General features: G+C 45.4%; 1 protein-coding gene across 1 annotated transcript in view; it reads right to left on the bottom strand.

Moving 5' to 3' along the window:
• LOC135528654 (1,4-alpha-glucan-branching enzyme-like) overlaps nt 1-25,860 on the bottom strand; it is a 64,931-nt gene extending 39,071 nt beyond the window's left edge. The window contains exons 1-3 of the mRNA XM_064957769.1: nt 25,723-25,860; nt 21,315-21,442; nt 10,793-10,891 (exon numbers count right to left, since the gene is read on the bottom strand). Coding sequence (XP_064813841.1) covers nt 10,793-10,891; nt 21,315-21,442; nt 25,723-25,795 — 300 coding nt within the window. The 5' untranslated portion in view covers nt 25,796-25,860. The remainder of the gene's footprint in view (nt 1-10,792; nt 10,892-21,314; nt 21,443-25,722) is intronic.
• Nucleotides 25,861-26,429: the final 569 nt, after the last annotated feature.

Raw genomic sequence — 26,429 nt, 5'->3', positions numbered from 1 at the left:
AGAACTCCAGCATCAGAGGAAGAGTGAGTTTTGCCTAGAACTCCAGCATCAGAGGAAGAGTGAGTTTTGCCTAGAACTCCGGCATCAGAGGAAGAGTGAGTTTTGCCTAGAACTCCAGCATCGGAGGAAGAGTGAGTTTTGCCTAGAACTCCAGCATCGGAGGAAGGAACCTGGACGTGCGTATTGTTCTTCAGCTTTTGTCTTCTGCATTGATTGGTCATAACATTTAGGTCATCTAGGTCACAACAATAGACAAACACAGACTTCTTAAACTAATAACACACAAACAAATTATACGTTTTCGTGTCTTTATTGAACACACCGTGTAAACATTCACAGTGCAGGGTGGGAAAAGTATGTGAACCCTTGGATTTAATAACTGGTTGACCCTCCTTTGGCAGCAATAACCTCAACCAAATGTTTTCTGTAGTTGCGGATCAGACCTGCACAATGGTCAGGAGGAATTGACCGTTTCTCTTTACCAAACTGTTTCAGTTCAGCAATATTCTTGGGATGTCTGGTGTGAACTGCTTTCTCGAGGTCATACCACAGCATCTCAATGGGGTTGAGGTCAGGACTCTGACTGGGCCACTCCAGAAGGCGTATTTTATTCTGTTGAAGCCATTCTGTTGTTCATTTGCTTCTGTGTTTTGAGTCGTTGGTCTGTTTGCATCACCCAACTTCTGTTGAGCTTCAATTGGCGGACAGATTGCCTTACATTCTCCTGCAAAATGTCTTGAAAAACTTGGGAATTCATTTTTCCTTCGATGATAGCAAGCTGTCCAGGCCCTGAGGCAGCAAAGCAGCCCCAAACCATGATGCCGCCTCCACCAGACTTTACAGTTGGGATGAGGTGTTGATGTTGGTGTGCTGTGCCTTTTTTCTCCACACAGAGTGTTGTTTCCTTCCAAACAACAGAACTTTAGTTTCATCTGTCCACAGAATATTTAGTCATTAGCCCCGGGGGGGTCACATACTTTTTCCAACCTACACTGTGAATGTTTAAATTATGTATTCAATATAGATAAGAAAAATAAAATAATTTGTGTGTTATTAGTTTAAGCAAAGCGTGGTTGTCTGTTGTGACTTAGACGAAGAGCAGATCAAATTGTATGACCAGTTTATGCAGAAATCCAGGTCATTCCAAACGGTTCACATACTTTCTCTTGCCACTGTATTAGCATGAACGGCAATGTCAAATATGTTTTAGTAGTTTAGAAACTCTGTGGCGATATGTTCCTACTACCTTGTGTTCCGGGGAATTATTTCTGTGGTGAACCATTAGAAGGCATTGTGGGATGTCTGTCTGTCTAGACTAGGTAGATAGTGATGTCTGTCTAGACTAAGTAGATCGTGATAGTGATGTCTGTCTAGACTAGGTAGATCGTGATAGTGATGTCTGTCTAGACTAGGTAGATCGTGATAGTGATGTCTGTCTAGACTAGGTAGATCGTGATGTCTGTCTAGACTAGGTAGATTGTGATAGTGATGTCTGTCTAGACTAGGTATATCTTGATAGTGATGTCTGTCTAGACTAGGTAGATCGTGATAGTGATGTCTGTCTAGACTAGGTAGATCGTGATGTCTGTCTAGACTAGGTAGATCGTGATAGTGATGTCTGTCTAGACTAGGTAGATCGTGATGTCTGTCTAGACTAGGTAGATTGTGATAGTGATGTCTGTCTAGACTAGGTAGATCTTGATAGTGATGTCTGTCTAGACTAGGTAGATCGTGATAGTGATGTCTGTCTAGACTAGGTAGATGGTGATGGTGATGTCTGTCTAGACTAGGTAGATTGTGATGTCTGTCTAGACTAGGTAGATTGTGATGTCTGTCTAGACTAGGTAGATGGTGATGTCTGTCTAGACTAGGTAGATTGTGATAGTGATGTCTGTCTAGACTAGGTAGATTGTGATGTCTGTCTAGACTAGGTAGATTGTGATGTCTGTCTAGACTAGGTAGATGGTGATGTCTGTCTAGACTAGGTAGATTGTGATAGTGATGTCTGTCTAGACTAGGTAGATCGTGATAGTGATGTCTGTCTAGACTAGGTAGATCTTGATAGTGATGTCTGTCTAGACTAGGTAGATTGTGATGTCTGTCTAGACTAGGTAGATGGTGATGGTGATGTCTGTCTAGACTAGGTAGATCGTGATAGTGATGTCTGTCTAGACTAGGTAGATGGTGATAGTGATGTCTGTCTAGACTAGGTAGATGGTGATAGTGATGTCTGTCTAGACTAGGTAGATTGTGATGTCTGTCTAGACTAGGTAGATCGTGATGTCTGTCTAGACTAGGTAGATGGTGATGTCTGTCTAGACTAGGTAGATTGTGATGGTGATGTCTGTCTAGACTAGGTAGATTGTGATGTCTGTCTAGACTAGGTAGATTGTGATGTCTGTCTAGACTAGGTAGATTGTGATGGTGATGTCTGTCTAGACTAGGTAGATTGTGATGTCTGTCTAGACTAGGTAGATGGTGATGTCTGTCTAGACTAGGTAGATCGTGATGTCTGTCTAGACTAGGTAGATGGTGATGTCTGTCTAGACTAGGTAGATCTTGATAGTGATGTCTGTCTAGACCAGGTAGATCGTGATGGTGATGTCTGTCTAGACTAGGTAGATGGTGATGTCTGTCTAGACTAGGTAGATGGTGATAGTGATGTCTGTCTAGACTAGGTAGATCGTGATAGTGATGTCTGTCTAGACTAGGTAGATTGTGATGTCTGTCTAGACTAGGTAGATGGTGATGTCTAATAGACTAGGTAGATCGTGACAGTGATGTCTGTCTAGACTAGGTAGATCGTGATGTCTGTCTAGACTAGGTAGATTGTGATGTCTGTCTAGACTAGGTAGATCGTGATGGTGATGTCTGTCTAGACTAGGTAGATTGTGATGTCTGTCTAGACTAGGTAGATTGTGATGTCTGTCTAGACTAGGTAGATCGTGATAGTGATGTCTGTCTAGACTAGGTAGATGGTGATGTCTGTCTAGACTAGGTAGATCGTGATAGTGATGTCTGTCTAGACTAGGTAGATCGTGATGGTGATGTCTGTCTAGACTAGGTAGATTGTGATGTCTGTCTAGACTAGGTAGATGGTGATGTCTGTCTAGACTAGGTAGATCGTGATGTCTGTCTAGACTAGGTAGATCGTGATGTCTGTCTAGACTAGGTAGATCGTGATGTCTGTCTAGACTAGGTAGATTGTGATGGTGATGTCTGTCTAGACTAGAGTGATGTCTGTCTAGACCAGGTAGATTGTGATGTCTGTCTAGACCAGGTAGATTGTGATAGTGATGTCTGTCTAGACCAGGTAGATTGTGATAGTGATGTCTGTCTAGACTAGGCAGATCGTGATGGTGATGTCTGTCTAGACTAGGTAGATAGTGATGGTGATGTCTGTCTAGACTAGACCAGGTAGATTGTGATGGTGATATCTGTCTAGACTAGGAAGATAGTGACGTCTATCTAGACTAGAGTGATGTATGTCTGTCTAGACTAGGTAGATAGTGATGTCCCCATAGAAAATAAAAGCTTGAAAACAACATGAGAAAGAACAGCTTGAAAACCTCATCTCATTTTGCCCAAAGTTTAGAAAACAAAAAACTGAAAATCAACATAATTCATAATGTTTATTATTTTATTTGGGATTCAAAGATAATAGTTTCATTATAGTTTTAGTTTTTCAAATGTGGGGGAAGAGAAAGAGAGAGAATGAGATATCAAATGTGTATGTTAACTACTCCACTTATTTTCTGAACTTCTAGAACCATCTAGAACCAGATACCATGCTTCTAGAACCAGATACCATGCTTCTAGAACCAGATACCATGCTTCTAGAACCAGATACCATGCTTCTAGAACCAGATACCATGCAGAATTAATTGAATCCAGGTCCTTTAGTGTTTTTCCCAGAATTGTGCTATACTGGAGCCCTAGTACTGCACTATATAGTCTGTCAGGAAGAGGACAAGGTGTTTTTAAAGTTATATAGGCAGAAACATAATGTGTCACAGTTGAATTGGACCCAACTTTATGAAGAAAGCATGACAAAAGGTAGTGTAGAACCTGAATAATGACTCCGTAGCACGGGACAACCTTTATGTAAGGTCCTGTAAGACTCATGTTCTCCCCGCTGACCTGAGGGAACCTGTACCTTCTACCTGAGGGAACCTGTACCTTCCACCTGAGGGAACCTGTACCTTCCACCTGAGGGAACCTGTGCCTTCCACCTGAGGGAACCTGTGCCTTCCACCTGAGGGAACCTGTACCTTCCACCTGAGGGAACCTGTACCTTCCACCTGAGGGAACCTGTACCTTCCACCTGAGGGAACCTGTACCTTCCACCTGAGGGAACCTGTACCTTCCACCTGAGGGAACCTGTGCCTTCCACCTGAGGGAACCTGTGCCTTCCACCTGAGGGAACCTGTGCCTTCCACCTGAGGGAACCTGTACCTTCCACCTGAGGGAACCTGTACCTTCCACCTGAGGGAACCTGTACCTTCCACCTGAGGGAACCTGTACCTTCCACCTGAGGGAACCTGTACCTTCCACCTGAGGGAACCTGTACCTTCCACCTGAGGGAACCTGTACCTTCCACCTGAGGGAACCTGTACCTTCCACCTGAGGGAACCTGTACCTTCCACCTGAGGGAACCTGTGCCTTCCACCTGAGGGAACCTGTACCTTCCACCTGAGGGAACCTGTACCTTCCACCTGAGGGAACCTGTACCTTCCACCTGAGGGAACCTGTACCTTCCACCTGAGGGAACCTGTGCCTTCCACCTGAGGGAACCTGTACCTTCCACCTGAGGGAACCTGTACCTTCCACCTGAGGGAACCTGTACCTTCCACCTGAGGGAACCTGTACCTTTCACCTGAGGGAACCTGTACCTTTCATTTACAGTCACACTGCTTTGACAGTTTTCATAATTACACATTTAAAAAAATGCTTGTTGTGCATTCCTAATTGCAAACTTTTTCCTACATAGTACACTACTGTTTACCAGGGCTCTATGGGCTCTGGTCAAAAAGTTGTGCACTTTATATAGGGAAGAGTGTGTCATTTGGAACACAAAGACTTAAAAAAATCTCCCTCCCTCCCTCCCTCCCTCCCTCCCTCCCTCCCTCCCTCCCCTACTGGAGTGCAATTATGCGCAATAGTAGACAATAAATCGCCCTGACTGAGACGTACAAAGACCTTCATTAATGTAACATTCATAGCTCGCAGCACACAGTAAAGTATCTCTGCTCTCATCTCAATAATAACCACCTTCACTTATCACACACCGAGAGTAAAGCCCCATACACTTTCCATATCCTACTTGATTCATTCATTAACTTTCACAGCATGAAAGCTGTACATAAGCAGAATTACAATGGTTTAGTGACTCACAAATGTCTCAGTTCATTTTGGAAATTAGTATGAATTAATAAAAATTAAAAATAATTTCCTCACCTTCTACTTCCTTTAATCCTTTGATCCTTCATCCTTGGACACCTCAAGGCCAAACTTTTTATTTTAATTTACAAATGCTCAGCTCTCGCTCTGAAAACTTTTTCTGAACAAAAATATAAAACGCAACATTTAAAGTGTTGGTCCCATTTTTCATGAGCTGGAATAAAAGATCCCAGAAATGTTTCATATGCACAAAAAGATTGACAGGTGTGGCATATCAAGAAGCTGATTAAACAGCATGATCGTTACACAGGTGAACCTTGTGCTGGGGACAATAAAAGGCCACTCTCAATGCCACAGATGTCTCAAGTTGAGGGAGCTGTTGACAGAACATTAAATGTTAATTTCTCTACCATTAGCCGCCTCCAACTTCATTTTAGAGAATTTGACAGTACTTCCAACCAGCCTCACAACCACAGACCACGTGTAACCACGCCAGCCCAGGACGCTTCAACACCTACGGGATCATCTGAGGAGGGGTGGGGTGGGGGGGGGTTCTGAGATATATTTCTATTTCAGTCTGTAATAAAGCCCTTTGTGGGAGAAAACTATTTCTGATTGGGTGGGCTTGATTCCCCAGTGGGTGGACCTGGCTCCCAAGTGGGTGGGCCTATGTCCACCCATAGCTACGCCCCTGCACAGTCATGTGAAATCTAGATAATGATTTTATTTATTTCAATTGACTGGTTTCCTTCTATAAACATTTAGAAATTGTTGCATGTTGTGTTCATATTTTGGTTCAGTATACAACTCACCTCACCTTATACTGACCGTTGAAACATCAAGAGTGAATTTGACAAATTGATTTCTCAACATGTTTATTTCTTCAGCAGCTGTTAACTTGTTTGTTTGAAAACAGAGTGATATATATATATATTTTATTTACGAAACAGAGTACGTTGACTTCATTTATTAACTGGTGAATAAGACATTGTCCCAAATGGAACCATATTCTCTTAATGGTGGACTACTGTTGACCCGGGCCTATGGGTCTGTTGACCCGGGCCTATGGGTCTGTTGACCCGGGCCTATGGGTCTGTTGATCCGGGCCTATGGGTCTGTTGACCCGGGCCTATGGGTCTGTTGATCCGGGCCTATGGGTCTGTTGACCCGGGCCTATGGGTCTGTTGATCTGGGCCTATGGGTCTGTTGACCCGGGCCTATGGGTCTGTTGACCCGGGCCTATGGGTCTGTTGACCCGGGCCTATGGGTCTGTTGATCTGGGCCTATGGGTCTGTTGACCCAGGCCTATGGGTCTGTTGACCCGGGTCTAAAGGCCTGTTGACCCGGGCCTATGGGTCTGTTGATCCGGGCCTATGGGTCCGTTAACCCGGGCCTATGGGTCTGTTGACCCGGGTCTATGGGTCTGTTGACCCGGGTCTATGGGTCTGTTGACTCGAGCCTATGGGTCTGTTGATCCGGGCCTATGGGTGTGTTGACCCGGGCCTATGGGTGTGTTGATCTGAGCCTCTAGATCTCTGGTCAACCGTTGTGCACTATATAAGGAGTAGGGCAGGTGTTTCCCTTGCGCTGGAGGCTGCTCTGCAGAATGGGCAGAATGGTCACTATCTGGCCCAGCTACAAAGGCATTAAATCACACTGCTAAGCCTAACGAGACTAACGCTGAACCCTTAATCATTAAAGATCCAAAAGCTTATCATTTGTTTTCATACATTTTTTCCAACAGACAATTTTTGACTTTGCAGCTGGCCTACGAAACAGATATCGCTCGGTTCTATCTACAGGGCAAAATTCAACCTGCCAGTAGGGTAACATTTGGTAAGTAGGCGCATTCTGTCATAAACATGCATACACCAGTAACCTACACTGGGCTTAGAATCGGCTTTGGAGTAAAAGTAACTAGTGCTTAAGCATCAAAAATCTTCATTGTTATCAAACAAAACTATGTTTTAACTCTTGACAACAGGGAAAAGCAACTGTACGCTGTCTAAAAATAGCACTGTGTGTTTCATCTATACCGACATGTCCCCTGTCTCCGTTCTCCCTCCTCTCTCTCTCTCTCCTCGCTCACACGGCTCTCTCTCTCACACATGTGCTCTCCCCTCTCACACATGTGCTCTCCCTCTCACGCGCGCGCGCTCTCCCCTCTCTCACGCGCGCGCTCTCCCCTCTCACGCGCGCGCGCTCTCCCCTCTCACGCGCGCGCGCTCTCCCTCTCACGCGCGCGCTCCCCTCTCACGCGCGCGCTCTCCCCTCTCACGCGCGCGTCTCTCCTCTCACGCGCGCTCTCTCCTCTCACGCGCGCGCTCTCCCTCTCACGCGCGCGCTCTCCTCTCACGCGCGCGCTCTCCCTCTCACGCGCGCTCTCCTCTCACGCGCGCGCGCTCTCCTCTCACACGCGGGGCGCTCTCCTCTCTCTCTCTTTCTCTCTCTCTCTCTTGCACTCTCCTCTCTCTCGCTCTCTCCCCTCTCTCGCTCTCTCTCGCTCTCTCCCCTCTCTCGCTCTTTCTCTCGCCCTCTCCTCTCTCTCGCCCTCTCCTCTCTCTCTCTCGCTCTCTCCTCTCTCGCTCTCTCGCCCTCTCCGCTCTCTCGCTCTCTTGCTCTCTCCTCTCTCGGCTCCTCTCCTCTCTAAATCTCTCGCTCTCTCCTCTCTCGCTCTCTCTTCTCTCGCTCTCTCCTCTCTCGCTCTCTCCTCTCTCTGCTCTCTCCTCTCTCTTTTTGATTTGATCTTTCAATGTATTTTTCTCTCTCTTTAAGCTGGTTTCCATCCAATTGGCAATAGATTTTCATGTGAATATTCTAAAATCTTTCCCACAAAAGGTGTGCTTCCATCAAACAGACTTGTTGCAGATAAAAGGCTTTGTGTGATGACATAGGGCACATATAAAACACTTTAGTGGTTTCGGTTCCCCTGTACCGAATAAAAAAGTTAAATGGGTTTCAGTCACATTTTCAACTCTGTGGATGGTTTTGTCACAAAAACTGTTGTGATAAATCACAAACTTGCCCAATCTGCTTTTTGCTCATGATCTCTAGACAACAGTTCACTGATAAAGTGGGCAGGGTGGGTTATATGCTAGGATATAGATTAATTGAATTAAAACTGTATAATTGGCAGCTAAAGCATCGATCATCATGTCAACAGCATTCAAATAATACCATAATACCAAGCTCATCATCATGAAGGTCATCACCCTCCATCACCGTGAAGCTCATCACCATCCATCACCCTCCATCACTGTGAAGCTCATCACCCTCCATCACCGTGAAGCTCATCACCTTCCATCACCCTCCATCACCGTGAAGCTCATCACCGTCCATCACCGTGAAGCTCATCACCCTCCATCACACTCCATCACCGTGAAGCTCATCACCGTCCATCACCGTGAAGCTCATCACCCTCCATCACGCTACATCACCGTGAAGCTCATCACCGTCCATCACCGTGAAGCTCATCACCCTCCATCACCGTGAAGCTCATCACCCTCCATCACGCTCCATCACCGTGAAGCTCATCACCGTCCATCACCGTGAAGCTCATCACCCTCCATCACCGTGAAGCTCATCACCCTCCATCACCCTCCATCACCGTGAAGCTCATCACCATCCATCACCCTCCATCACCGTGAAGCTCATCACTGTCCAGCACCGTCCATCACCGTGAAGCTCATCACCGTCCATCACCCTCCGTCACCGTGAAGCTCATCACTGTCCAGCACCGTCCATCACCGTGAAGCTCATCACTGTCCAGCACCGTCCATCACCGTGAAGCTCATCAGAACTTATTTTACACCACTCCAGCTGTTGCTTGGCATTGCACATGGTGATCTTAGGCTTGGCTGCCATGGAAACCCATTTTGTGAAACTCACGAAGAGCAATTCTTGTGGTGACGTTGAGGCAGTTTTGAACTCGCTAGTGAGTGTTGCAACTGAGGACAGATGATTTTCAACGCTCTTCAGCACTCGGCGGTCCCGTTCTGTGAGCTTGTGTGGCCTACCACTAAGAGGCTGAGCCGTTGTTGCTCCTTGACGTTTCCACTTCACAGTAACAGCACTTACAGTTGACCGGGGAAGCTCTAGCAGGGCAGACATTTGACAAACTGACTTGTTGGAAAGGCGACATCCTATGACTGTGCCACATTTGAAAGTCACTGAGCTCTTCAAGTAAGGCCATTCTACTGCCAATGTTTGTCTATGGAGTTTGCATGGCTGTGTGCTCGATTTTTATACACCCGTCAGCAACAGGTGTGACTGAAATAGCAGAATCCACTCATTTGAAGAGGTGTCCACATACTTTTGTAAATACCGTGTATCTGCCTATAAACTCTTAGCTTTTCCCATCATAATAGTAGTAGTACCATATCATCACGTGACTCCAAGTTTACTTCCATATGATGGCTATTGCATCAATATTTGTGCATAAAAGGCGTTTCTATTGCCACTTGCAAATGATCAATTTCATCGACACAAAAAAAAGATCTGTCTAACGAACAAATTGTTATTTTACATTTATGAAATTATTACAGGTATTTCCTGTTTCCATCAAAGCTGTCGACTAATATCGTTGTCTGATTTAAAATGCGTTAAAGTGCCAGACCACATCTACATGAATGTCTATCGGTCATGCTGTTTAACATACCGGTCTGGAAAGTATCGTTGAGAAGACCTTCATCCATAGATTCCATAGGTCAAAGTTCATCGAGATCGGCCCAGTGGTTCCGGAGATGTAATTTAAGTGTTGTTCACAAAAATCCAAAATGGTGGAAAATCCATAATGGCCTTATGGGTTCTCTGTTTTACCATCTCACGGGAATTTGCACGAGGAACAACCGGTATGATAACAATTAATGATGAACCAGAAGAAACATAGTATGGTTTCACCACTTGAACCCATAATTAGTTCATTACAAACCAGGAAAGGTAGCAGATGTAACAGAGGGTAAAGACGATGCTCCAGTGATTAGATACGAATTCACAAGGTATAATGCCAAGGCTATAACACAGCAAGGTGGTTTTACATCACTGATTACTGCGGGACTAAAGTCACTTATCGGTCGAGTTTGGGGCGATCTGACTGCTTGGTCGGATGCATTTCTTCCGCTATCAACAGCAGGCGAAAAACTCTGGCGGTGTCCGAGCTGGACTACTACTTGCTGCATTGTCGGAACTAGAAGCACAAGCGTTTCGCTACACTCGCATTGACATCTGCTAACCATGTGTATGTGACAAATACAATTTGATTTGACTATTGTTTAAACCCGGTTTTAAAGACAGTTTTGTGGTTGGCAGGAGACGAGCTTTCAAACCCAGTCGGTCACGTATGAAAATAAGAGGGTGTGTTACATACATTATCATGTGATGGAGAGAACCTCACCTGGATCCATTTATCTGGAATGGCCATGGCAAGACGGTAGTCGAAGCCCAACCCTCCCTCTGCCACGGACCGACACACAGCTGGCATCCCTGATACGTCCTATAGGAGACAGAAACAGGTAGGTAGGTATGTAGGTAGGTAGGTAGGTAGGTAGGTAGGTATGTATGTATGTATGTATGTCTGTCTGTCTGTCTGTCTGTCTGTCTGTCTGTCTGTCTGTCTGTCTGTCTGTCTGTCTGTCTGTCTGTCTGTCTGTCTGTCTGTATGTATGTATGTGCGTGCGTGCGTGCGTATGTATGTATGTGTGTGTGTGTGTGTCCTGAACGGTCTGGTTTTGGAGCCGTATCCGCCCAGCGTCGGCCACTACCAGATATCTGGTTTTGGAGCCGTATCCGCCCAGCGTCGGCCACTACCAGATATCTGGTTTTGGAGCCGTATCCGCCCAGCGTCGGCCACTACCAGATATCTGGTTTTGGAGCCGTATCCGCCCAGCGTCGGCCACTACCAGATATCTGGTTTTGGAGCCGTATCCGCCCAGCGTCGGCCACTACCAGATATCTGGTTTTGGAGCCGTATCCGCCCAGCGTCGCCACTACCTGATATCTGGTTTTGGAGCCGTATCCGCCCAGCGTCGGCCACTACCAGATATCTGGTTTTGGAGCCGTATCCGCCCAGCGTCGGCCACTACCAGATATCTGGTTTTGGAGCCGTATCCGCCCAGCGTCGGCCACTACCAGATATCTGGTTTTGGAGCCGTATCCGCCCAGCGTCGGCCACTACCAGATATCTGGTTTTGGAGCCGTATCCGCCCGCGTCGGCCACTACCAGATATCTGGTTTTGGAGCCGTATCCGCCCAGCGTCGGCCACTACCAGATATCTGGTTTTGGAGCCGTATCCGCCCAGCGTCGGCCACTACCAGATATCTGGTTTTGGAGCCGTATCCGCCCAGCGTCGGCCACTACCAGATATCTGGTTTTGGAGCCGTATCCGCCCAGCGTCGGCCACTACCAGATATCTGGTTTTGGAGCCGTATCCGCCCAGCGTCGGCCACTACCAGATATCTGGTTTTGGAGCCGTATCCGCCCAGCGTCGGCCACTACCAGATATCTGGTTTTGGAGCCGTATCCGCCCAGCGTCGGCCACTACCAGATATCTGGTTTTGGAGCCGTATCCGCCCAGCGTCGGCCACTACCCGATATCTGGTTTTGGAGCCGTATCCGCCCAGCGTCGGCCACTACCCGATATCTGGTTTTGGAGCCGTATCCGCCCAGCGTCGGCCACTACCCGATATCTGGTTTTGGAGCCGTATCCGCCCAGCGTCGGCCACTACCAGATATCTGGTTTTGGAGCCGTATCCGCCCAGCGTCAGCCACTACCAGATATCTGGTTTTGGAGCCGTATCCGCCCAGCGTCGGCCACTACCAGATATCTGGTTTTGGAGCCGTATCCGCCCCGCTTCGGCCACTACCAGATATCTGGTTTTGGAGCCGTATCCGCCCAGCGTCGGCCACTACCAGATATCTGGTTTTGGAGCCGTATCCGCCCAGCGTCGGCCACTACCAGATATCTGGTTTTGGAGCCGTATCCGCCCAGCGTCGGCCACTACCAGATATCTGGTTTTGGAGCCGTATCCGCCCAGCGTCGGCCACTACCAGATATCTGGTTTTGGAGCCGTATCCGCCCAGCGTCGGCCACTACCAGATATCTGGTTTTGGAGCCGTATCCGCCCAGCGTCGGCCACTACCAGATATCTGGTTTTGGAGCCGTATCCGCCCAGCGTCGGCCACTACCAGATATCTGGTTTTGGAGCCGTATCCGCCCAGCGTCGGCCACTACCAGATATCTGGTTTTGGAGCCGTATCCGCCCAGCGTCGGCCACTACCCGATATCTGGTTTTGGAGCCGTATCCGCCCAGCGTCGGCCACTACCAGATATCTGGTTTTGGAGCCGTATCCGCCCAGCGTCGGCCACTACCAGATATCTGGTTTTGGAGCCGTATCCGCCCAGCGTCGGCCACTACCAGATATCTGGTTTTGGAGCCGTATCCGCCCAGCGTCGGCCACTACCAGATATCTGGTTTTGGAGCCGTATCCGCCCAGCGTCGGCCACTACCAGATATCTGGTTTTGGAGCCGTATCCGCCCAGCGTCGGCCACTACCAGATATCTGGTTTTGGAGCCGTATCCGCCCAGTGTCGGCCACTACCAGATATCTGGTTTTGGAGCCGTATCCGCCCAGCGTCGGCCACTACCAGATATCTGGTTTTGGAGCCGTATCCGCCCAGCGTCGGCCACTACCAGATATCTGGTTTTGGAGCCGTATCCGCCCAGCGTCGGCCACTACCAGATATCTGGTTTTGGAGCCGTATCCGCCCAGCGTCGGCCACTACCAGATATCTGGTTTTGGAGCCGTATCCGCCCAGCGTCGGCCACTACCAGATATCTGGTTTTGGAGCCGTATCCGCCCAGCGTCGGCCACTACCAGATATCAGGACTGATTTTTCTCCTCAGAATTGTTCCATGAGCCGAATCGCGACCAAATAACATCAATTGTTTTTTATGACTCCAGAGCAGTAGTCTTTAAAGGGACACTTCAACATTTTAGGAAATGAGACCCTTTCATTTACTTCCCCAGAGTCAGATCAACACGTGGATACCATTTTTATGTCTCGGTGTCCAGTATGAAGGAAATGAGTTAGATTTGCGAGCCAATGTTAACGAGCCTTATAGAGGAATGACTTAGTCTATGGTAGTCGAGTCCTATTCCCTATTCTCCACATTAACTAACTTGTCTTCGTGTCTATTCAACACTAAAATGAAAAACCATGTCGTGAATGAAGAACGATACGCTGGTTATTTTCACAAAGCAAATGCAGCACACTTACAACTGAAATCACTTTGAAAAAGAGCATTTTAAATAGCCTTATTCTGACCTACTGAGAGTCTATAACACAACAATACATTCAGTACGGTTCATATAATCAAATGGTTGAATTGAATCGAATGGGCTGGACAGGTTGCAAAACAAATACGCTACATTTATAGGCCATTGGGATACTCAACATGTTTACCATTCCAAAGCCTGTATAATTTATGTAATAATCAAGTTAATTATCGTAAACAAATACATGATTGCACTTTTGAAGGATGTGCATTGTGGACAAGGAGGTTGTTGTCCTCCTAGTCTACAATGAATCCAAAATCTTTCCAAGCCAAGTGTTTCCCGTACTCAGCACCTGTTTCCATCTTAACCTTTGTGATGATTTCTACCTGTTACTTTTATCCATTTTTCACGTGAGCTGGGAGTCGGGGAAAATAAACTTGGCAACGGCAGGGTAGCCTAGTGGTTAGAGTGTAGAAGCGGCAGGGTAGCCTAGTGGTTAGAGTGTAGAGGAGGCAGGGTAGCCTAGTGGTTAGAGTGTAGAGGAGGCAGGGTAGCCTAGTGGTTAGAGTGTAGAGGCGGCAGGGTAGCCTAGTGGTCAGAGTGTAGAGGAGGCAGGGTAGCCTAGTGGTTAGAGTGTAGAGGCGGCAGGGTAGCCTAGTGGTTAGAGTGTAGAGGAGGCAGGGTAGCCTAGTGGTTAGAGTGTAGAGGTGGCAGGGTAGCCTCGTGGTTAGAGTGTAGAGGCGGCAGGGTAGCCTCGTGGTTAGAGTGTAGAGGCGGCAGGGTAGCCTAGTGGTTAGAGTGTAGAGGCGGCAGGGTAGCCTAGTGGTTAGAGTGTAGAGGCGGCAGGTAGCCTAGTGGTTAGAGTGTAGAGGCGACAGGGTAGCCGAGTGGTTAGAGTGTAGAGGCGGCAGGGTAGCCTAGTGGTTAGAGTGTAGAGGCGGCAGGGTAGCCTAGTGGTTAGAGTGTAGAGGTGGCAGGGTAGCCTAGTGGTTAGAGTGTAGAGGTGGCAGGGTAGCCTAGTGGTTAGAGTGTAGAGGAGGCAGGGTAGCCTAGTGGTTAGAGTGTAGAGGAGGCAGGGTAGCCTCGTGGTTAGAGTGTAGAGGCGGCAGGGTAGCCTAGTGGTCAGAGTGTAGAGGAGGCAGGGTAGCCTAGTGGTTAGAGTGTAGAGGCGGCAGGGTAGCCTAGTGGTTAGAGTGTAGAGGAGGCAGGGTAGCCTAGTGGTTAGAGTGTAGAGGTGGCAGGGTAGCCTCGTGGTTAGAGTGTAGAGGCGGCAGGGTAGCCTAGTGGTTAGAGCGTTGGACTAGTAACCGAAAGGTTGCAAGTTCAAACCCCGAGCTGACAAGGTACAGATCTGTCATTCTGCCCCTGAACAGGCAGTTAACCCACTGTTCCTTGGCCGTCATTGAAAATAAGAATTTGTTCTTAACTGACTTGCCTGGTTCAATAAAGGTAAAAAAAAAAAAACAACAGCAAAAAAAACAATTGTACACGTGACGGAATGGAACATAGACTCTGCACGTGCACGGACACGTGCACGGACCAATAAGGGATGTTTCAGCAACACACAAACAGACTACTAATGGCCAGTTCCCTGCTCCACTCTCTCGCTGCGTGGCTGGTAGCCTAGGCTACGTCTGCCTCACCACTCACTTAACCAGTATGGAATTTGAAACACAATTCCGGGGGTAAAATGTTTACGACCAGCGATAACATCATTCTGAGCCGACCCGCGGGTTGAAAGACTGTTTTCATTCCACCAGCTGATTCTTTTGTTGGCCAACCGCAGGGACCGTAGGTATCTGACCCGATGCAGGACTCCAGCGTGTGTGTGTCCACATTGGGAAACATTGATGAGCACATTGTCCAGTTTTTGAATCCGCACAAGCTGCACTATGACACAGATTACACTGAGACTACTCCAAGACATACTGAGACTACTCCATGAGCAACACATACTGAGACTACTCCTAGACATACTGAGACTACTCCAACACATACTGAGACAACTCCAACACATACTGAGACTACTCCATGAGCAACACATACTGAGACTACTCCAACACATACTGAGACAACTCCATGAGCAACACATACTGAGACTACTCCTAGACATACTGAGACTACTCCTAGACATACTGAGACTACTCCATGAGCAACACATACTGAGACTACTCCATGAGCAACACATACTGAGACTACTCCAACACATACTGAGACTACTCCAACACATACTGAGACTACTCCAACACATACTGAGACTACTCCATGAGCAACACATACTGAGACTACTCCAAGACATACGGAGACTACTCCAACATATACTGAGACTACTCCAACATATACTGAGACTACTCCATGAGCAACACATACTGAGACTACTCCATGAGCAACACATACTGAGACTACTCCATGACCAACACATACTGAGACTACTCCATGAGCAACACATACCGAGACTACTCCAACATATAATGAGACTACTCCATGAGCAACACATAATGAGACTACTCCATGAGCAACACATACTGAGACTACTCCAAGACATACTGAGACTACTCCAACACATACTGAGACTACTCCATGAGCAACACATACTGAGACTACTCCATGAGCAACACATACTGAGACTACTCCAAGACATACTGAGACTACTCCAAGACATACTGAGACTACTCCATGAGCAACACATACTGATACTACTCCAACACATACTGATACTACTCCAAGACATACTGAGACTACTCCAAGACATACTGAGACTACTCCAAGACATACTGAGACTACTCCAAGACATACTGAGACTACTCCAACACATACTGAGACTACTCCAAGACATACTGAGACTACTCCAACACATACTGAGACTACTCCAACACATACTGATACTACTCCAACACATACTGAGACTACTCCAAAACATACTGAGACTACTCCAACACATACTGAGACTACTCCAACACATACTGATACTACTCCAACACATACTGATACTACTCCAACACATACTGATACTACTCCAACACATACTGATACTACTCCAACACATACTGATACTACTCCAACGAGTACTGAGAATACTACAACGAATACTGATACTACTCCAACACAGAGGGCGACTGCTCCACCACAGAGGGCGACTGCTCCAACACAGAGGGCGACTGCTCCAACACAGAGGGCGACTGCTCCAACACAGAGGGTGACTGCTCCAACACAGAGGGTGACTGCTCCAACACAGAGGGTGACTACTCCAACACAGAGGGCGACTGCTCCAACACAGAGGGCGACTGCTCCAACACAGAGGGCGACTGCTCCAACACAGAGGGTGACTGCTCCAACACAGAGGGTGACTGCTCCAACACAGAGGGCGACTGCTCCAACACAGAGGGTGACTACCCCAAGATCAACACAAACTGAGACTACTCCAACGCATACGGATAACTACTCCAATATATACTGCTACTACTCCAATATATACTGCTACTACTCCAACCCATACTGCTACTACTCCAATATATACTGCTACTACTCCAACCCATACTGCTACTACTCCAATATATACTGCTACTACTCCAACCCATACTGCTACTACTCCAATATATACTGCTACTACTCCACCCATACTGCTACTACTCCAATATATCCTGCTACTACTCCAATATATACTGAGACTACTCCAACACATACTGATACAACTCCAACACATACTGATACTACTCCAATATATACTGCTACTACTCCAACCCATACTGCTACTACTCCAATATATACTGCTACTACTCCAACCCATACTGCTACTACTCCAATATATACTGCTACTACTCCAACCCATACTGCTACTACTCCAATATATACTGCTACTACTCCAACCCATACTGCTACTACTCCAATATATACTGCTACTACTCCAATATATACTGAGACTACTCCAACACATACTGATACAACTCCAACACATACTGATACTACTCCATGAGGAACACATACAGATACTACTCCAACACATACTGAGACTACTCCAACAGCAACACATACTGAGACTACTCCAACACATACTGATACTACTCCAACAGCAACACATACTGAGACTACTCCAACAGCAACACATACTGAGACTACTCCAACAGCAACACATACTGATACTACTCCAACACATACTGCTACTACTCCAACACATACTGAGACTACTCCAACAGCAACACATACTGAGACTACTCCAACAGCAACACATACTGAGACTACTCCAACAGCAACACATACTGAGACTACTCCAACACATACTGAGACTACTCCAACAGCAACACATACTGAGACTACTCCAACAGCAACACATACTGAGACTACTCCAACAGCAACACATACTGAGACTACTCCAACACATACTGAGACTACTCCAACAGCAACACATACTGAGACTACTCCAACAGCAACACATACTGAGACTACTCCAACAGCAACACATACTGAGACTACTCCAACAGCAACACATACTGAGACTACTCCAACACATACTGATACTACTCCAACACATACTGAGAATACTCCAACAGCAACACATATTGAGACTACTCCAACAGCAACACATAATGAGAATACTCAATGAGCAAAACACACTCTCCAAATACTACCTCTGCACCATCGAGAGCTTCCTGACCAACACATACTGAGACTACTCCAACACATACTGATACTACTCCAACAGCAACACATATTTAGACTACTCCAACAGCAACACATACTGAGACTACTCCAACAGCAACACATACTGAGACTACTCCAACAGCAACACATACTGAGACTACTCCAACAGCAACACATACTGAGACTACTCCAACAGCAACACATACTGAGACTACTCCAACAGCAACACATACTGAGACTACTCCAACAGCAACACATACTGAGACTACTCCAACAGCAACACATACTGAGTCTACTCCAACAGCAACACATATTGAGACTACTCCAACAGCAACACATACTGAGTCTACTCCAACAGCAACACATACTGAGACTACTCCAACAGCAACACATACTGAGACTACTCCAACAGCAACACATACTGATACTACTCCAACAGCAACACATACTGAGTCTACTCCAACAGCAACGCATATTGAGACTACTCCAACAGCAACACATACTGAGACTACTCCAACACATACTGAGACTACTCCAACACATACTGATACTACTCCAACACATAATGAGAATACTCAATGAGCAACACACACTCTCCAAATACTACCTCTGCACCATCAAGAGCTTCCTGACCGGTTGCAACACGGCCTGGTACGGGAATTGATCCGTCTACGACCGAAAGGCCCACCAACGGGCGGCGAAGACATCTACTCGAAACGGTGCCTGAGGAAGGCCCGCAGCATCATCAAGGACCAGCCACGAGCTGTTTTCTCCCTTGCAGACGGTATCGGAGCATGAGGTCTGATACCAACAGGTTCAGAGACAGTTTCTATCTACAAACCATCAGACTGTATCAGAGCATGAGGTCTGATACCAACAGGCTCAGAGACAGTTTCTATCTACAAACCATCAGACTGTATCAGAGCATGAGGTCTGACACCAACAGGCTCAGAGACAGTTTCTATCTACAAACCATCAGACTGTATCAGAGCATGAGGTCTGATACCAACAGGCTCAGAGACAGTTTCTATCTACAAACCATCAGACTGTATCAGAGCATGAGGTCTGATACCAACAGGCTCAGAGACAGTTTCTGTGAACAAGCCTGGATAAGAGCGTCTGCTAAATGACTCAAATATAAATATAAAACCATCAGACTGCTGAACACCTGAACTGGACTGAGCACCTGTTCTGATTCTCCACACCTTAGAACACACACACACACCAACACTCATGCTACACACACACACACACCTGCTGCTACCAGACTCTTATTACAATATTATTTATATATATATATATATATATATAATTATAATGCTCAATTAAAAACACTTGCCAGTCAATTCCCCCCTTTCCCTGATACAGGTGTAAATATTGGGACTATAAACTGTGCCTTCCTGTACTATACTAATGATAAAATGTTTATTATAGTATACTGAGCATTTGACTTTATATTCGTTTTAATTTCAACTGGTTTTACTAGTTCTAATTGTTATTGCATTGCGGAGAAGGAACCTGCCAGCACGTTGTTGGGAGATTTATACTACGCTGTACATACGACTAATAAAACTCCCAAAACACTGACACTGTTCCAGGAACAACACGGAGAGGATCCTAGAAAAATCCAGTTTAATGGAATGAATTAGAGCCAAACCAAAGCAGTGGCTTCCGTTCACTGGCAACGTTATTCCTTAATTACAGAGATGATCAAAGATGTGAGACAATAATAAGTGCTTTAATTAATCATGACCAGGGTGGGGGGGCGTCATCCATGAGTCATTTAATGTATTGTGTTTGTGTGTGTTTTTGGATGTAGAGTCAGGACTCCCCCAGTGTGTGTTTTGGATGTAGAGTCAGGACTCCTCCAGTGTGTGTTTTGGATGTAGAGTCAGGACTCCCCCAGTGTGTGTTTTGGATGTAGAGTCAGGACTCCTCCAGTGTGTGTTTTTGGATGTAGAGTCAGGACTCCTCCAGTGTGTGTTTTGGATGTAGAGTCAGGACTCCCCCAGTGTGTGTTTTGGATGTAGAGTCAGGACGCCCCCAGTGTGTGTTTTGGATGTAGAGTCAGGACTCCCCCAGTGTGTGTTTTTGGATGTAGAGTCAGGACTCCCCAGTGTGTGTTTTGGATGTAGAGTCAGGACTCCCCAGTGTGTGTTTTGGATGTAGAGTCAGGACTCCTCCAGTGTGTGTTTTGGATGTAGTCAGGACTCCCCTAGTGTGTGTTTTGGATGTAGAGTCAGGACTCCTCCAGTGTGTGTTTTTGGATGTAGAGTCAGGACTCCCCCAGTGTGTGTTTTGGATGTAGAGTCAGGACTCCCCCAGTGTGTGTTTTGGATGTAGAGTCACGCCTCCTCCAGTGTGTGTTTTGGATGTAGAGTCAGGACTCCTCCAGTGTGTGTTTTGGATGTAGAGTCAGGACTCCCCTAGTGTGTGTTTTGGATGTAGAGTCAGGACTCCTCCAGTGTGTGTTTTTGGATGTAGAGTCAGAACTCCCCCAGTGTGTGTTTTGGATGTAGAGTCAGGACTCCCCAGTGTGTGTTTTGGATGTAGAGTCACGCCTCCTCCAGTGTGTGTTTTGGATGTAGAGTCAGGACTCCTCCAGTGTGTGTTTTGGATGTAGAGTCAGGACTCCCCTAGTGTGTGTTTTGGATGTAGAGTCAGGACTCCCCAGTGTGTGTTTTGGATGTAGAGTCAGGACTCCCCCAGTGTGTGTTTTGGATGTAGAGTCAGGACTCCCCCAGTGTGTGTTTTGGATGTAGAGTCAGGACTCCCCAGTGTGTGTTTTGGATGTAGAGTCAGGACTCCTCCAGTGTGTGTTTTGGATGTAGAGTCAGGACTCCCAGTGTGTGTTTTGGATGTAGAGTCAGGACTCGGATCTAGATCTGATTTAATATTACTAATTCCTCTCACCATTGTTGCCATGACACTCAGGACACCATACCGATTTTACACATCAACCATTTTGGTCCATATTGAAGTGCCTAAGGACCAGTGTTACCTCTGCGATGGTGATGCAGTCAGGATACAAGGTGTGCAGGACATGATTAGCTGTCATCAGATAGACCAGGGAATCTTCATCCACCTGAAGACCAAAGTACTCAGAGTAGTCTCCTGAAAACATACTGCCTGAGGACAGAGAAAGAGCAAGGCTATCACCTAGGGAGCGAGGGGGTAGGAGTTAGGGGGTAAGGGTTAACAGGTAGTGGGGTAAGGGTTAGGGAGCTAGGGTGTAGGAGGAAGGAAGCTAAGAGCTAGGGTGTAGGGGTTAAGAGGTACAGTAAGACCTAGGGTGTAGGGGTTAAGAGGTACAGTAAGACCTAGGGTGTAGGAGTTAAGAGGTACAGTACGAGCTAGGGTGTAGGGGTTAAGAGGTACAGTAAGACCTAGGGTGTAGGGGTTAAGAGGTACAGTAAGACCTAGGGTGTAGGGGTTAAGAGGTACAGTAAGAGATAGGTTGTAACCCACACTGAATCCTTAACCAATTTATAACCATAACCCACACTGAATACACAACCATAACCCACACTGAATACATAGCCAATTTATGACCATAACCCACACTGAATATATAACCATAACCCACACTGAATACATAGCCATAACCCACACTGAATACATAGCCAATTTATGACCATAACCCACACTGAATACATAACCATAACCCACACTGAATACATAACCATAACCCACACTGAATACATAGCCAATTTATGACCATAACCCACACTGAATATATAACCATAACCCACACTGAATACACAACCAATTTATAACCATAACCCACACTGAGAACTTAACTATAACCCAAACTGAATACATAACCAATTTATAACTATAACCCACACTGAAAACATAACCAATCTATAACCATAACCCACACTGAACACATAACTATAACCCACACTGAAAACATAACCAATTTATAACCATAACCCACACTGAATACATAACCATAACCCACACTGAATACATAACCAATGTATAACTATAACCCACACTGAATACAGAACTATAACCCACACTGAATACATAACCAATTTATAACAATAACCCACACTGAATACATAACCAATTTATAACCATAACCCACACTGAACACATAACTATAACCCACACTGAATATATAACCATAACCCACACTGAATACATAGCCAATTTATAACCATAACCCACACTGAATACATAACCAGTTTATAACCATAACCCACACTGAATACATAACCAATTTATAACCATAACCCACACTGAATACATAACCAATTTATAACCATAACCCACACTGAATACATAAACAATTTATAACCATAACCCACACTGAATACATAACCAATTTATGACCATAGCCCACACTGAATACATAACCAATGTATAACTATAACCCACACTGAATACCTAACCAATTTATAACCATAACCCACACTGAATACATAACCAATTTATAACCATAACCCACACTGAATACATAACCAATTTATAACCATAACCCACACTGAATACATAACCAATTTATAACCATAACCCACACTGAATACATAACCATAACCCACACTGAATACATAGCCAATTTATAACCATAACCCACACTGAATACATAACCAGTTTATAACCTTAACCCACACTGAATACATAACCAATTTATAACCATAACCCACACTGAATACACAACCAATTTATAACCATAACCCACACTGAATACATAACCAATTTATAACTACAACCCACACTGAAAACATAAACAATGTATAACCATAACCCACACTGAATACTTAACCATAACCCACACTGAATACATAACCAATTTATAACCATAACCCACACTGAATACATAACCAATTTATGACCATAACCCACACTGAATACACAACCAATTTATAACCATAACCCACACTGAATACATAACTATAACCCACACTGAAAACATAACCAATTTATAACCATAACCCACACTGAATACATAACCAATTTATAACCATAACCCACACTGAATACATAACCAATTTATAACCATAACCCACACTGAATACATAACCATAACCCACACTGAATACATAACCAATTTATAACCATAACCCACACTGAATATATAACCAATTTATAACCATAACCCACACTGAATACATAACCAATGTATAACTATAACCCACACTGAATACATAACCAATTTTTAACCATAACCCACACTGAATACATAACCAATTTTTAACCATAACCCACACTGAATACATAACCAATTTATAACCATAACCCACACTGAATACATAACCAATTTATAACCATAACCCACACTGAATACACAACCAATGTATAACCATAACCCACACTGAATACATAACCAATTTATAACTACAACCCACACTGAAAACATAAACAATGTATAACCATAACCCACACTGAATACTTAACCATTACCCACACTGAATACATAGCCAATTTATAACCATAACCCACACTGAATACATAACCAATTTATAACCGTAACCCACACTGAATACATAACCAATTTATAACCATAACCCACACTGAATACATAACCAATTTATAACCATAACCCACACTGAATACATAACCAATTTATGACCATAACCCACACTGAATACACAACCAATTTATAACCATAACCCACACTGAATACATAACCAATTTATAACCATAACCCACACTGAATACAGAACTATAACCCACACTGAATACAGAACTATAACCCACACTGAATACAGAACTATAACCCACACTGAATACATAACCATAACCCACACTGAATACATAACCATAACCCACACTGAATACAGAACTATAACCCACACTGAATACAGAACTATAACCCACACTGAATACAGAACTATAACCCACACTGAATACAGAACTATAACCCACACTGAATACAGAACTATAACCCACACGGAATACAGAACTATAACCCACACTGAATACAGAACTATAACCCACACTGAATACATAACCATAACCCACACTGAATACAGAACTATAACCCACACTGAATACAGAACTATAACCCACACTGAATACAGAACTATAACCCACACGGAATACAGAACTATAACCCACACTGAATACAGAACCATAACCCACACTGAATACAGAACTATAACCCACACTGAATACATAGCCAATGTAACCAAAAACTCTACCGTTGTTAGTGCACTTCGTATGAAATACGTTCATAGTGAAAATAACATTAAACCATTTTGTTTTATTTGAAAGCACATTAGCCATGACGTTGCAGGTGCTTGGGAACACTGCTCCGGCATGTTTATACAAGTTGTGTCAGCCTGTATTTAAAAAGCTGACGAAGGCCAAGAGGACGACGCATAAGCTTGAATAAACAAAGTGATATGAGCAATATCAGTGTGTGGGATTTTCGCTTAACAATACCAGAAACACTTCACTGCTGCTAGTGTAAAGAAAATGAAGCGATTATGAAAAGCACTATAATTCATTTCCAGTTTGAACAGGAGTCCAATATGAATCCCTATAGCCCTTACCAATGCCATGGTGATGCCCAATATGAATCCCTATAGCCCTTACCAAAGCCATGGTGATGCCCAATATGAATCCCTATAGCACTTACCAATGCCATGGTGATGCCCAATATGAATCCCTATAGCCCTTACCAATGCCATGGTGATGCCCAATATGAATCCCTATAGCCCTTACCAATGCCATGGTGATGCCCAATATGAATCCCTATAGCCCTTACCAAAGCCATGGTGATGCCCAATATGAATCCCTATAGCACTTACCAATGCCATGGTGATGCCCAATATGAATCCCTATAGCCCTTACCAATGCCATGGTGATGCCCAATATGAATCCCTATAGCACTTACCAATGCCATGCTGATGCCCAATATGAATCCCTATAGCCCTTACCAATGCCATGGTGATGCCCAATATGAATCCCTATAGCCCTTACCAATGCCATGGTGATGCCCAATATGAATCCCTATAGCCCTTACCAATGCCATGGTGATGCCCAATATGAATCCCTATAGCCCTTACCAATGCCATGGTGATGCCCAATATGAATCCCTATAGCCCTTACCAATGCCATGGTGATGCCCAATATGAATCCCTATAGCCCTTACCAATGCCAAGGTGATGCCCAATATGAATCTCTATAGCCCTTACCAATGCCATGGTGATGCCCAATATGAATCCCTATAGCCCTTACCAATGCCATGCTGATGCCCAATATGAATCCCTATAGCACTTACCAATGCCATGGTGATGCCCAATATGAATCCCTATAGCACTTACCAATGCCATGGTGATGCCCAATATGAATCCCTATAGCCCTTACCAATGCCATGCTGATGCCCAATATGAATCCCTATAGCCCGTACCAATGCCATGGTGATGCCCAATATGAATCCCTATAGCCCTTACCAATGCCATGGTGATGGTACATCATGGACGTCACCCCATCGAACCTGAAGCCATCAAAACGATACTCCTCCATCCACCAACGCAGGTTAGACAGCAGGAACCTCAGCACCTCCCAGCTGACGCACGCACACACACACACACACACACACACACACACACACACACACACACACACACACACACACACACACACACACACACACACACACACACACACACACACACACACACACACACACAAGAGCAAGGTCAGGAAAACAAGAAGTATTTAATAATTGAAACGTGTGATGTTGCTGGTTGGAGGTTTGTTCTACAGTGCTACAGGTCATTCCCATCTGATGTTGATGCTTAGGCACAGGTGTGTGTGTGTGTGATAGACGCATGCGCGCACGCACACAGACACACACACACACACATTGGGCCACAGTGTCCAGTTCTCTCTGGCTCTCTATCTGGCTGAGTAAATCAATGTCTTACAGTAGGTAACTGAGCACTCCTCCTGGTCTACATCCCAAATAGCACCGCATTCCCTATTTTAGTGCACTACTTTTGACCAGGGACCATAGGGATCTAGTGTGCCAAATAGGGAATATGGTGCTATTTGGGACGGAGGCCTGATCTCTATCAGAGCGCGTGGCCACTGGCTAAGTGTTCAGTATGGCCACCGTCTCACTGTCTCTCAGTCTGATAGGATTTCATGTAACACT

The sequence above is a fragment of the Oncorhynchus masou genome, unplaced genomic scaffold (assembly GCF_036934945.1).
Source record: "Oncorhynchus masou masou isolate Uvic2021 unplaced genomic scaffold, UVic_Omas_1.1 unplaced_scaffold_1005, whole genome shotgun sequence".
Lineage (NCBI taxonomy): Eukaryota > Metazoa > Chordata > Actinopteri > Salmoniformes > Salmonidae > Oncorhynchus > Oncorhynchus masou.
This window is presented reverse-complemented; position numbering and strand designations above follow the sequence as displayed.